This window comes from Penaeus chinensis, chromosome 37 (assembly GCF_019202785.1).
Source record: "Penaeus chinensis breed Huanghai No. 1 chromosome 37, ASM1920278v2, whole genome shotgun sequence".
Taxonomy (NCBI): Eukaryota; Metazoa; Arthropoda; class Malacostraca; order Decapoda; family Penaeidae; genus Penaeus; species Penaeus chinensis.
The window spans coordinates 27,659,652-27,674,651 of NC_061855.1; the positions used below are offsets into that span (position 1 = coordinate 27,659,652).

General features: G+C 39.7%; 1 protein-coding gene across 1 annotated transcript in view; it reads right to left on the bottom strand.

The window, feature by feature from the left end:
* Nucleotides 1–3,125: 3,125 nt before the first annotated feature.
* LOC125045367 (cubilin-like) overlaps nt 3,126–15,000 on the bottom strand; it is a 12,030-nt gene continuing 155 nt past the window's right edge. Inside the window, exons 2-14 of the mRNA XM_047642572.1 lie at nt 10,019–10,348; nt 9,546–9,646; nt 8,616–8,731; nt 8,320–8,477; nt 8,136–8,236; nt 7,866–7,978; nt 7,581–7,741; nt 5,758–5,861; nt 5,531–5,646; nt 5,075–5,229; nt 4,804–4,904; nt 4,513–4,628; nt 3,126–3,532 (exon numbers count right to left, since the gene is read on the bottom strand). Coding sequence (XP_047498528.1) covers nt 3,403–3,532; nt 4,513–4,628; nt 4,804–4,904; nt 5,075–5,229; nt 5,531–5,646; nt 5,758–5,861; nt 7,581–7,741; nt 7,866–7,978; nt 8,136–8,236; nt 8,320–8,477; nt 8,616–8,731; nt 9,546–9,646; nt 10,019–10,348 — 1,802 coding nt within the window. The 3' untranslated portion in view covers nt 3,126–3,402. The remainder of the gene's footprint in view (nt 3,533–4,512; nt 4,629–4,803; nt 4,905–5,074; nt 5,230–5,530; nt 5,647–5,757; nt 5,862–7,580; nt 7,742–7,865; nt 7,979–8,135; nt 8,237–8,319; nt 8,478–8,615; nt 8,732–9,545; nt 9,647–10,018; nt 10,349–15,000) is intronic.

A 15,000-nucleotide genomic window follows, 5' to 3' on the forward strand; every position in this document is an offset into this window, starting at 1 on the left:
AAAAAAAATGAACGCAGCAACAACAGTAATAGAGACAGCCGAAAAAAACAGCTGTAGCATAAAAAAAAAAAAAAATGAACGCAGCAACAACAGTAATAGAGACAGCCGAAAAAAACAGCTGTAGCATAAAAAAAAAAAAAAATGAACGCAGCAACAACAGTAATAGAGACAGCCGAAAAAAACAGCTGTAGCATAAAAAAAAAAAAAAAAAATGAACGCAGCAACAACAGTAATAGAGACAGCCGAAAAAAACAGCTGTAGCATAAAAAAAAAAAAAAATGAACGCAGCAACAACAGTAATAGAGACAGCCGAAAAAAACAGCTGTAGCATAAAAAAAAAAAAAAAAAAAAAAAAAAAAAAAAAAAAAAAAAATGAACGCAGCAACAACAGTAATAGAGACAGCCGAAAAAAACAGCTGTAGCATAAAAAAAAAAAAAAAAAATGAACGCAGCAACAACAGTAATAGAGACAGCCGAAAAAAACAGCTGTAGCATAAAAAAAAAAAAAAAAAAAAATGAACGCAGCAACAACAGTAATAGAGACAGCCGAAAAAAACAGCTGTAGCATAAAAAAAAAAAAAAATGAACGCAGCAACAACAGTAATAGAGACAGCCGAAAAAAACAGCTGTAGCATAAAAAAAAAAAAAAATGAACGCAGCAACAACAGTAATAGAGACAGCCGAAAAAAACAGCTGTAGCATAAAAAAAAAAAAAAAAAATGAACGCAGCAACAACAGTAATAGAGACAGCCGAAAAAAACAGCTGTAGCATAAAAAAAAAAAAAAATGAACGCAGCAACAACAGTAATAGAGACAGCCGAAAAAAACAGCTGTAGCATAAAAAAAAAAAAAAAAAAAAAAAAAAAAAAAAAAAAAAATGAACGCAGCAACAACAGTAATAGAGACAGCCGAAAAAAACAGCTGTAGCATAAAAAAAAAAAAAAAAAAATCGGTAGTAAAAGGTGAAAGAGCAGGCGTGGGATCTAAATAAGCGAGAATTTTAATAAAAGGGGTATTGCCGATAAAATAATACGAAAAGAAAACTTAAGAAAGTAAAAGTAAAACACAAATGAATTTACATACATGTACAGGAAGATTTGTTATCATCACTATTATCTATTCTGTTATTATCATTATTATTATCATTACTATTATCACCATTATTATTATCATTGCTGTTTTCACCATTATTATAATCATGATCTTGTTAGTCACAGTTATTGGTATTACTGTTGTTATTGTTATCATTATCATTATTATTATTACAGTTTTTATTATTATCATTATTATCATAATAATTATGATTATAATTATTTACTTAATTAGCCTTATTATTATCATTATCATTATTACAAGTATTATAACTATCATTATCATTACTGTTAATGCCACCATTTTCATCATTTATTCATATTATTACATAATCATTCTTGTTACCATTATTACTATCTATTGCCACAAATCTTACTGAATATATACGTAAATTCATATGTGTTTTGCCTTCACTCTCTTCCCTATTCTTTAATCTATTACCGATTTTTTCTGACATTTATGAACTGAACTGACACGCTACTAATGTAAGTATGATCTGTTGATAACATCAGTCAGTAGTACAGGTGGTATTACCCACTTTATCTAAAGAGCTTTCTCGAGTGGAAGGATTCTATGACCTGGAAAACCAACTGGAGGAAATTTCCACATGGGAAAGCCCTATTTCAGCCTTGTGTTCCATTGTTTTCCGTGACACCGTGTTATGATTATTAATGCATTTGTTTGGAATGAGCATACTTTCATTAAGAAAGTAGGTCATCTTCATGACTTCAATAAGGAATGGGCTTCATTTCCAAGTACTCCCATAATCTGTTTCATCAAAATTCTTCGCCATCTTTGATTTTCCCTATTATCTATTTTCAGAACATTTGCGCAACTGACCGCATTTCATTTTATGTAAGAACCCTTTATGAATTCTTTATAAAGTTGGTAAATTCAGTCTTCACTCTTATGCTTTTATTTCTCACAGATAACAAGAACAGCGAAGAACCGTGAAGAACAACAACAATTTTGCTGCAAGCAAAATAAATGTAAATTAACATAAAGTGTCTACATAATGGCGCTGCAGCAGTTACACAAATATTAATCAATAATAAATCAATATAATCATCTTGGTACATTACATAAACTTAGCCAGAGGTACTGACTGTCAAATCAAAGAATAAACATAAATTAACACTTGACTCTCACCCATATTATCGTCTAAAGGCCATTTACCAACTTTCCATCGCCTGCCGAAAAGCACTACACAGCCTACAGCACAATAATGATAATATTTAATGCTACATCAAACCTTCATTGATATCACCATTAAAAGGATTGTCTCAAACAGGTCACATGTTCAGCAGCACAACACTCTAAAGTATAACTATTCGAAACATACCGGTTAACATTGATTACTCCAACTATCTAAGAACGCTTAGAGTCTCTATCGTCGTGTAGAGCACAGACTGGTGGTTGTATTTCCTCAAGTACCCTTGAAAACCACCAGAATTTAAGGAGCAGCCACGATGTCTAAAGCATTCATGTCTCGGCCATCACAAAGAGACAGAGTCACACGAAACTCTAAACCACGCTATCATTTCCTTCGTTTCTATACACACACAATTTATTTCTACAGCAATGCAGGCTCGTATAAATTCCATACCAGAATCCACATTTCAACCCTTAGAAAACATCATACGGTGAGAATACTCCACAAAATACAAAATATAAAACAAGGATTTTAGGTTCTCGCATGACAACCTTTAGCTTCAAAGAAAACGGAAATAATTTCATGACATAAGCACATCAAAGAAAATAATCCACAGAAATCAAGAGGTTTAGAACTTGCATACCAAAGTATGCATAATACGAATAAACTAATCGCTGTATTCTATATTTTATATAAATGAATCCTAAAACACACTAAATAACGATACGAGAGGATAATAAAATGCACATATAACTTTCTGGGAAACCTTTAATGAATAAAGTAATAACAAATCGGTTATTTTGGTGAATGTCTTCATAAAGATCTGTTAAATAATTCGGTATTTATATCGTTGTCATATTTGAACATTTCGTAATAGACATTACAGTTCAGATTGATTTTGATGGTTTTATATATATATATATATATAGACATTTTGTAAGATTTGTTGTTAATCTCTTTATTTTATTCAAAGTATTTATGAGGTACTTTACTAATTTCCTGCAGTTTCTTTCCAAATTGGGGTTTATTACCTGGTAGGATCTTTGACAGATTTGTTAATGAAATGACTGAATACTAACAAAATATAATCTGAAGAACTAATATGACGGAGACATTGTTCCTGCTGAAGCTGACTGTGTGTTAACCATACATGTTAACTACTGATTGACAGCCGTCGCGGTGCAGCTGAATCCTTTGTAGTGGAATGCAGGTGAGACGGACAAGCTGACAGTCGTTCCTCGCTGAGTTGTCACCACAGAATTAGGTCCGTCTGTCCCACAGAATGGACTGCAAAAAGTGGACGAAAACACAGTTATGAATCTGTTAAATCATTGTTGTTTCAACCTAACCCTTTCCAAATGTCACTACTCTCTTCTGTTGATCATTTGAGGGCCAATTCACCTATTTTTTTTTGAAATTTATGGTTATATAAGTAGTACATGTTGAAGTAAGACTAGGAAAACAATTAGAAGCGTGGTTAAAACCATTTTGTTTTTATTTTTAACGTAACTGAATAGTCCCATTTTTTTTCTATGATATAATAAAAATAATAGCTATATCTACATTGAGGAAGTTTCTATATATTGATAACTTTAGTAAGCTTTCATACTTTTGTAGTAGCATTATTAGGTTACGGATTATAAAGAAAAGCTTGATATGAAAGAATAATTAATTAGTATTGTCATCAAATTGTGTACTATTCCATGACCGTCCTAATATATGTTCATAAATAACATGCCAGTTGCTAATGGTTCTTCCGTTTGGTATTCTTTCTTCTTTTTTTTTTTCTTTTTTGTGACCTTTTGACATAATTGCATTAAAGGAAAAATATCAAAATATTGGAATAGAAAAAGAGCGGTTCTCCAATTCGCGACATAGATGGCTACACTTGTACTGAATCACCAATGAGCCAATTACAAGTACTGCCTGTCTCGCCCGTTTAATTTTTTCTTTAATTTACGAAAATATTTTATGTTATCTTATTTTGCTATTGCTATTGTTTATAACATTATAGTAATTATAATGTTTATGATAAAAATAACACCATCGATATTCATAGCACTAGTAAAAATACATTTCCCCGCCAATTCAAGGAAAGGTGAAAGTAGGTAAGGCAGAGCCATCTATGTGTAGGGACATTTCACAAAAATATAAAAAATGAGCATAGCATTTTCCCCATTTCTTTTTTCATTTTCCCCGTCACGAATGGGTTAACTTAATGATAGAATTAATATACATTGCCATTGCTGTAACCAGGAACTGCTCACCCCACTCCTGAATCGGTGTTGGAGATGGTCACCATGTCGTCCAGGCAAAAAATGAACTTTCCTCCGACAGTGAAGTCGCTACAGCTTATTGATATCTTCTCAGAATCCTGAATGGCCTATGGAATGAAGAATGTTCTCAGTGTAGAAACAATGATGAATCAAAAGAAGGATGGTGGAACAAAGTAGTAATCAAAGGAAATTCCAAATGTCACCAGTATACGAGACACAGACATTGCTGATTCCATATGATAAAAATAGTCCCATTACACAAAACTCAGGGGCAGAACCTACGCAGAATATCCAATTTGTGCTATCTCCGCTGCCGTAATTTGACGGATAATTTGGAGAAGTGAAGATGCTGCTACTTCCACTCGCTAGCCATACTTCGTTTGCTGTTTTATAGAGTTAACAAAATCATTCATGCAAGTAAGAACTCTTATTTTTTTTTCCTTGTAGTATCATGGAATCAAAACTTATTTTCCCAACAAAAACAGCAAAAATATATTTTTACGATATACATATAATGGAAATGTATTTTTTTTTTTTTTTTTTTTTTAATTACCAGCTGGTTTGAGAGGGTCCATGCATATCACATCTCTTACGGCTTTAGTGGTGCAGCTAAATCCGTCGTAGATACTGCCAGTTGAAACGTCTAACTTGATGCTGGTTCCTCTCTCACTTGTCTTCACGGCCTGTGGTCCAGCGATCCCGCAGAATCTACGAGATATAATTTATCACGAATACAAACACATCTAGGCCTTTATTTACACATACATACTGATACGAAGACTTATATTGATATATTTATATGTATGTGTGTGTGTGTGTGTGTATAATGCTTGCGATTAAAATTGTGTGTACAAAAATAAAATATTTTTGTATATCAAATAACATGGGTTATTGAATTACATGCAAGCCCAATTTCCTTTGATTGTTATTGAAAAGAAAAGCGAATCCCTTGTCAACTTTCCCTCTACAACGAGGATGATTAAATCATCGTCAGCATGCAGACACTCACTCGCTTTCCGAATCGACGTTGGAGATGGTGAGGATATCGTCCAAACAGCCGAAAAAAGACGCTCCAACTTGGAAGGAATCACAGGACACCTCTATCCTATCAATGCTGTCGACCGCCTGTGTCGGGGTGGTTCGGGATTGAATTTATTTATATTGTAATTGATCTGTTGATTATTTCTTGCAATTACACCACCGCTGTTCAAAAGAGCTACATAAAGTGACACTCACGCAGAACCTCCATTCCTTGCTATCTCCACTTCCATAGTTCGATGAGGGGTAACCCGGGGAAGAGAACGACTCCACTTGCCCGTTTATCAACCATATCTCATTTGCTGCTCACAGACACGTTTTAATTATATTATTTTATTGTTAAAACATTGGAGCTATTATATTTACATATTGTATATGTATCCATGTGTCCATATAAGTATATATGTAAATATGTGTATGTGTATATTTATGTATACATATATATATATATACATTTATTAAAGGAAAGGTAAGTAAACTTGATAATGTGTTAGTAAAATACACGATTACCAGGTGAGGGAAACGAGTGTCAGGTAAGTGAGGTGGGCAATGTGGCCACCTATTAAGGTGAGTGAGTGCAAAACAAGAAAAAAAAGTACAAGGTAATTAAGGTATGTGCGAAGTACGTAAACTCCGCTTAAGTAAGAAAATTGTTTACCGAATGAGTATGTGTAACTAAGCTAAGCCAGGTAGAACATGTGAGTGCTGGGTAAGTAGAGTGCATGAATGCTAAGTAGAGTACGGGAGTGCTAGGTAAGTAGAGTACACGAGTGCTAGGTAAGTAGAGTAAGCGAATGCTAGGTAAGTAGAGTACTCAAGTGCTAGGTAAGTAGAGTACATGAGTGCTTGGTAAGTAGAGTAAATGAGTGCTAGGTAAGTAGCGTATGGGACTACTAGATAAGTAGAGTATGGGAGTGCTAGGTAAGTAGAGTATACAAGTGCTAGGTAAGTAGAATAAGCGAGTGCTAGGTAAGTAAATTGCTCAAGTGCTAGGTAAGTAGAGTACATGAGTGCTAGGTAAGTAGAGTATGGGACTACTAGGTAAGTAGAGTACGGGAGTACTAAGTAAGTAGCGTACATGAGGGCTAGATAAGTAGAGTATGCGAGTGCTAGGTAAGTAGAGTATATGAGTGCTAATTAGAGCATGCGAGTGCTAGGTAAGTAGAGTATATGAGTGCTAATTAGAGCATGCGAGTGCTAGGTAAGTAAAGTGAGTCCCAGATATGTAAACGAAATAGTATAGGAAAACGAAGTGAGTACTTTTAAGTGTCCGTTAAGTGGGATAAGGGTGTTCCAAGTTATGTAAAAGTGTGTGCCAGGTAAATAAGGTAGGTAACGGGAGTGAGTGCCAAGGAAAGTAGTCAAGTGAGCACTGACAAGTAAATGAACACTGGGTAAATAAGATGAGCGGTAAGTGATTAAGCAAACGCCAGATAAATAAAGTGTGAGGGCTGACTAAATAAGTGAGCGAACAATTCAAGTATGCAAATACTCTGTGTGTATAGTAAGCGACAGATAAGTAAGGTTAGTACCGGGTAAGGCAAGTTAAGTAAATGAGTGCAAGGTAACGTAAACACGCCCGCCTATCCGTCAACTCGACTCTACGTACATGTCACGTCTAGTTCATATGCCCAGTTCCCAAACGTTTCCCTTTACATGCTTAGTGGTTAAAGTAGTGGTCTCCAACGGGTAGGTCTGAACCTCAAACGGAATCGCGGACGGTTAGCAGTGGGGTTGCGAAAGCTTGTGAAAGAAATATCGTTGGCCAGACTGTCAGGCGTACATCAGTGTTCATATCAAAAATATGATATGAAGAAATGCCTACAAGGAAAACTGCCTTACCATTAGTTTAATAACAGATCAATAATAGTAATAACAAATAAAATAGAATGGCTAATGTCAGATCGGTCGCGAGGGTAAAAATGTCGGGGCCATTGATCTAGATGACGTATGAAATAAATATAGATTCATTATCATAAAAAAAAACCTTAAAGATCCAATATTGTTCCATTTAAACTCACGATCTCTGTTAATAGGGTCCTGACACAGGGTTTTCAGCGCCGTGGCTGTGCAACTGAAACCTGGAGAACCAAATGCTGATCCGGTGGACAGAGTAACCACGGTGTCGCGTTCAGTAGAATCCACGAATTTTGGTGCATTTGTTGAACAAAATCTGCTGTTACTGGAAAAGAATAGTACTTTAATTCGCGTGTGACTACGCTTCCTTGAAGAACTTGTCAACTAAGGAAAAGCTTACATGCAGACTGTTCAATAGAATCTACACGAACTAATTCTGAATTACTTGCCTATTGGAGTCAATGTTGGAAATGGTGAATGTGTCGTCCGTGCAGTCAAAGAAGAAGCCACCAACATTAAAGTCGCTACACGATATCTGGATGTGGTCGTTTGAGTCAACGGCCTGCATGGAGGAGCGCAAGGTAACATAATTAGAATCTTTGGTGATAATTAATGCAGTTTTGATAGCAGCAGTGATGATAACACAAATGTAGCTAGTAAGATAAAGTATTTCTTAAAGTGTTTACTTATTTTTTATGTTGCAAGTTAAAGATACTCACACAGAAAACCCATCTCTTGCTGTCTCCGCTGCCATAATTGGATGGATGGTTCGGAGATGTGAAAGTCTCACTAATTCCATTCGCTAACCAAACCTCATAACCTGAGAGAGAGATAAAGAGAGAGATGTATTCAATATATTGAATCTTGACTTAATCAAAAAGGATTGAGGGAAAGTTCTCCTACTTGCTCGGTCGGTGGCGCTATTGCAGTCGGTTTTCCTCACAGCTTGGGCAGTGCAGGTGAAACCCTTGTAAATGTTTGACGTCGAGGTCGTAAAGGTGACTTTGGTTCCTCGTGAAGTCGTCTTCACAAGTTGCGGTCCATTCGTTGAGCAAAATTCGCTAAGTAGATAATAATATATCTATCAGCTTTTTATAGATCATATAATACAAAAGAACAACAAAAGGCAAAAAAAAAAAAAAAAAAAAAAAAAAAAAACGACTTGGAAAGAGAGAGAAGTATTATTCAGGTCATATCACCTAATTGATGTCTCGGTGTTGGTGATGAGTAACTTGTCATCCGTGCAGCCAAAAAAGAAGCCTCCGACCTGGAAGTCGCTGCAGGTGATCATTATCCTGTCTGCTGAATTAACGGCCTGAAAGAATAAGAGATCATGTAAATTATTTCTATGTGTATTTTTATTGTAATATATATATGCATATATGTGTGTGTATATAGTATGTATGCGCACACACATATGTATATATATGTATATATATATATATATATACATATATATATGCATATACACTTGTGTGTGTGAGCATACGTAATATATATATCTATACATATATATACACATGTATATATACGTATATAAATATTATATACATATATCTACAGAGGTGTATATGTATATATATATATAGTATCTATACATGCATGCACACACACACACACACACACACATACACACGCATATATATATATATATATATATATATATATATATATATATATATATATGTATATAAATACATATATACATATGTATAAATATGTATATACATATACATTTATATGTACACATATATATTATATATGCACACATATATGTCTATGTATATATATACATTATCTATTCACACAAACATATATATGTCTATGTAGATATATATATATATATATATATATATATATATATATATTTATAAATGATCACTAATAACCAAAGAATTTAGCATGAAATAATGGCATGATGATATTATGCTAATAGTAGTAGTGATCATAATAATCATAATGAAAAATATTCAATATGGTAATGTATTACCAAGAAAAAAGAATGATGCAGATTAATAATAATCATTATGATTGTCGAACAAAAGGAATGCTAATAATATCGATAAAATAGATTATATCTAAGAGAGAAATAAACATAACGATCGCAATAAGGAAAAGGTGAGACTCACACAAAAGATCCATTCCTTATCGTCTGCACTACCATAATTCGATGGATAATTTGAAGAAGTGAAACTGTCAATTCCTCCTGTGGTTAACCACACTTCATTTTCTGTCCAAGTGAGAGAAATTACAAAAAACCTTATAAAAACGTATCCAAATATATACATACACATATAAATAAACACATACACACATACTTACATATATGTACATATTATTATGAACAAAGTATCACACACACGAGCGCGTGTGTATGCATACCTTTATATATGCATATATATACATATATACATATACGAATATATACATACACACACATATATATATATATATATATATATATATATATATATACAGCACACACATATATGTGTATATATAAACATTGTTAGTATATATAAATATATATATATATATATATATATATCATGTATTTCATTCATAATGTAAGTATTTCGGAATCATTATACCAGTCACTAACCTGCTGGATTGCTGGCACTGAAACACATGTCCAACAGTGGGGGGTCAGTGTAAGTTATGGTAATTGTAGTGGCTGGTTGTGCGGTAGTTGTGGTGACTGGTTGTGCAGTAGTTGTTGTTGCTGGTCTAGAAGTGGTTGTGGTAGCTGGTTGTGCGGTTATTGTAGTGCCTGGTTGTGCAGTAGTTGTGGTGTCTGGCAGAGCAGTGGTTGTAGTGACTGTCGGTGCTGCTGTCGTGGCTGGTGTAGTTGTTGTGGTGGCTGGTGGTGCGGTAGTTGTGGTGGCTAGTGGTGTAGTAGTTGTGGTGGCTTGTGGTGTGGTAGTTGTGGTGGCTGGTGGTGCAGTTGTGGTGGCTGGTGGTGCAGTTGTGGTGGCTGGTGGTGCGGTAGTTGTGGTGACTGGTGGTGTGGTAGTTGTGGTGGCTGGTGGTGCAGTTGTGGTGGCTGGTGGTGCAGTAGTTGTGGTGGCTGGTGGTGAAGTTGTGGTGGCTGGTGGTGCAGTTGTGGTGGCTGGTGGTGCAGTTGTGGTGGCTGGTGGTGCAGTAGTTGTGGTGGCTGGTGGTGCAGTAGTTGTGGTGGCTGGTGGTGAAGTTGTGGTGGCTGGTGTGCAGTTGTGGTGGCTGGTGGTGCAGAAGTTGTGGTGCTGGTGTGAAGTTGTGGTGGCTGGTGTACAGTAGTTGTGGTGGCTGGTGGTGCAGTTGTGGTGGCTGGTGGTGCAGTAGTTGTGGTGGCTGGTGGTGCAGTTGTGGTGGCTGGTGGTGCAGTTGTGGTGGCTGGTGGTGCAGTAGTTGTGGCTGGTGGTGTAGTTGTGGTGGCTGGTGGTGAAGATGTGGTGGCTGGTGGTGCAGTTGTGGTGGCTGCTGGTGCAGTTGTGGTGGCTGGCGGTGAAGTTGTGGTGGCTGGTGGTGAAGTTGTGGTGGCTGGTGGTGCAGTTGTGGTGGCTAGTGGTGCAGTTGTGGTGGCTGGTGGTGCAGTTGTGGTGGCTGGTGGTGCAGTTGTGGTGGCTGGTGGTGAAGTTGTGGTGGCTGGTGGTGCAGTAGTTGTGGTGGCTGGTGGTGAAGTTGTGGTGGCTGGTGGTGCAGTTGTGGTGGCTGGTGGTGCAGTTGTGGTGGCTGTTTGTGCAGTTGTGGTGGCTGGTGGTGAAGCTGTGGTGGCTGGTGGTGAAGTTGTGGTGGCTGGTGGTGCAGTTGTGGTGGCTGGTGGTGCAGTTGTGGTGGCTGGTGGTGCAGTTGTGGTAGCTGGTGGTGAAGTTGTGGTGGCTGGTGGTGCAGTTGTGGTGGCTGGTGGTGCAGTTGTGGTGGCTGGTGGTGCAGTAGTGTGGTGGCTGGTGGTGCAGTAGTTGTGGTAGCTGGTGGTGTCGTTGTGGTGGCTGGTGGTGCAGTTGTGGTGGCTGGTGGTGCAGTTGTGGTGGCTGGTGGTGAAGTTGTGGTGGCTGGTGGTGCAGTTGTGGTGGCTGGTGGTGCAGTTGTGGTGGCTGGTGGTGAAGTTGTGGTGGCTGGTGGTGAAGTTGTGGTGGCTGGTGGTGAGTTGTGGTGGCTGGTGGTGCAGTAGTTGTGGTGGCTGGTGGTGCAGTAGTTGTGGTGGCTGGTGGTGCGTAGTTGTGGTGGCTGGTGGTGCAGTTGTGGTGGCTGGTGGTGCAGTTGTGGTGGCTAGTTGGTGCAGTTGTGGTGGCTGGTGGTGAAGTTGTGGTGGCTGGTGGTGGCAGTTGTGGTGGCTGGTGGTGCAGTTGTGGTGGCTGGTGGTGCAGTTGTGGTGGCTGGTGGTGCAGTTGTGGTGGCTGGTGGTGCAGTTGTGGTGGCTGGTGGTGCAGTAGTTGTGGTGGCTGGTGGTGCAGTAGTTGTGGTGGCTGGTGGTGAAGTTGTGGTGGCTGGTGGTGCAGTAGTTGTGGTGGCTGGTGGTGCAGTTGTGGTGGCTGGTGGTGCAGTTGTGGTGGCTGGTGGTGAAGTTGTGGTGGCTGGTGGTGAGTTGTGGTGGCTGGTGGTGCAGTTGTGGTGGCTGGTGGTGAAGTTGTGGTGGCTGGTGGTGAAGTTGTGGTGGCTGGTGGTGCAGTAGTTGTGGTGGCTGGTGGTACAGTAGTTGTGGTGGCTGGTGGTGCAGTTGTGGTGGCTGTGGTGCAGTTTGTGGTGGTGGTGGTGAAGTTGTGGTGGCTGGTGGTGCAGTAGTTATGGTGGCTGGTGGTGCAGTAGTTGTGGTGGCTGGTGGTGCAGTAGTTGTGGTGGCCGGTGGTAAGTTGCGGTGGCTGGTGGTGCAGTAGTTGTGGTGGCTGGTGGTGCAGTTGTGGTGGCTGGTGGTGCAGTTGTGGTGGCTGGTGGTGCAGTAGTTGTGGTGGCTGGTGGTGCAGTTGTGGTGGTGGTGGTGCAGTTGTGGTGGCTGGTGGTGCAGTAGTTATGGTGGCTGGTGGTGCAGTAGTTGTGGAGGCTGGTGGTGCAGTAGTTGTGGTGGCTGGTGGTACAGTAGTTGTGGTGGCTGGTGGTGAGGTTGTGGTGGCTGGTGGTGCAGTTGTGGTGGCTGGTGGTGAAGTTGTGGTGGCTGGTGGTGCAGTAGTTATGGTGGCTGGTGGTGCAGTAGTTGTGGTGGCTGGTGGTGCAGTAATTGTGGTGGCCGGTGGTGAAGTTGTGGTGGCTGGTGGTGCAGTAGTTGTGGTGGCTGGTGGTGAAGTTGTGGTGGCTGGTGGTGCAGTAGTTGTGGTGGCTGGTGGTGCAGTTGTGGTGGCTGGTGGTGCAGTAGTTATGGTGGCTGGTGGTGCAGTAGTTGTGGTGGCTGGTGGTACAGTAGTTGTGGTGGCTGGTGGTGCAGTTGTGGTGGCTGGTGGTGCAGTTGTAGTGGCTGGTGGTGAAGTTGTGGTGGCTGGTGGTGCAGTAGTTATGGTGGCTGGTGGTGCAGTAGTTGTGGTGGCTGGTGGTGCAGTAGTTGTGGTGGCTGGTGGTGCAGTAGTTGTGGTGGCTGGTGGTGCAGTAGTTGTGGTGGCTGGGGGTGCAGTAGTTGTGGTGGCTGGTGGTGAGGTTGTGGTGGCTGGTGGTGCAGTTGTGGTGGCTGGTGGTGAAGTTGTGGTGGCTGGTGGTGCAGTAGTTATGGTGGCTGGTGGTGCAGTAGTTGTGGTGGCTGGTGGTGCAGTAATTGTGGTGGCCGGTGGTGAAGTTGTGGTGGCTGGTGGTGCAGTAGTTGTGGTGGCTGGTGGTGAAGTTGTGGTGGCTGGTGGTGCAGTAGTTATGGTGGCTGGTGGTGCAGTAGTTGTGGTGGCTGGTGGTGCAGTAGTTGTGGTGGCTGGTGGTGCAGTAGTTGTGGTGGCTGGTGGTGCAGTAGTTGTGGTGGCTGGTGGTGCAGTAGTTGTGGTGGCTGGTGGTGCAGTTGTGGTGGCTGGTGGTGCAGTTGTGGTGGCTGGTGGTGCAGTAGTTGTGGTGGCTGGTGGTGCAGTTGTGGTGGTTGGTGGTGCAGTTGTGGTGGCTGGTGGTGCAGTAGTTATGGTGGCTGGTGGTGCAGTAGTTGTGGTGGCTGGTGGTGCAGTAGTTGTGGTGGCTGGTGGTACAGTAGTTGTGGTGGCTGGTGGTGAGGTTGTGGTGGCTGGTGGTGCAGTTGTGGTGGCTGGTGGTGAAGTTGTGGTGGCTGGTGGTGCAGTAGTTATGGTGGCTGGTGGTGCAGTAGTTGTGGTGGCTGGTGGTGCAGTAATTGTGGTGGCCGGTGGTGAAGCTGTGGTGGCTGGTGGTGCAGTAGTTGTGGTGGCTGGTGGTGAAGTTGTGGTGGCTGGTGGTGCAGTAGTTATGGTGGCTGGTGGTGCAGTAGTTGTGGTGGCTGGTGGTGCAGTAGTTGTGGTGGCTGGTGGTGCAGTAGTTGTGGCTGCTGGTGGTGCAGTAGTTGTGGTGGCTGGTGGTGCAGTAGTTGTGGTGGCTGGTGGTGCAGTAGTTGTCGTAGCTGGTGCAGTAGTCGTTGTAGCTGATGTAGTAGTGGTTGGCTGTACAGATGTTGTCGTTATTTGTGCTGTAGTTTTGGCCAACTGCACAAGTATACATATGATGCAAATGACGTATTTAGACGTCATGTTGATGCTGAAACGAAAAGTTTTCTTTTGTTCTTAATATCTAAACCAAGGAAAACAAAAGTATGTGCTTTCCAGAGGCGTAATGCTTTTGCTTGTCATTCATAAAATATTTGCCGAAAGAATGTTTTTTTTTTTCATATTTCGGTCACAAACCATCGAACACGTAATCATCTTCTAGAACGTTACATTGTCATTTCATGATAGTAAACCGATGATAACACAATATTTTGGATGACTGACTTCTCTGAGAAAGATAGCATGTAAATATTAATCTTATATACATATATACATTAAGACACACACAAACAGACCCACCCACATAAGTATATATATGCACATGTATGCATGTGTCTGTGAATGTGTGTAAGTATATTTATGTATATATATGTATATGCATATACATGTATATGTATATACATGTATATATACATATACATATATGTATATGTATATATATGTACATGTATATGCATGTATATATATGTATATGTATGCATATATATATAAATATATATATATATATATTTACACACATATGATTATATGTATATATACATACAGATACCCATATATGTATATGTATATATCCATATTAATATTTGTATATATACACAAATATACTTTTGTGTATAAGTACTTCATGCATATATATGTATGTATAAATATACTCTATATATAAATACACATATATACACACATATATGTATATATGTACTTTATTTATATGTATATATATATATATATATATATATATATATATTACACACACACACACACACACACACACACACATATATATATATATATATATATATATATATATATATATATATATGTGTGTGTGTGTGTGTGTGTGTGTGTGGGGGGGTGCATCCTTATCATCACCATCAGCCTGAATCAATCCACTGCAGGACTTTGTCTTCCTTGCGTTTTACGTTCCCCAAATTTC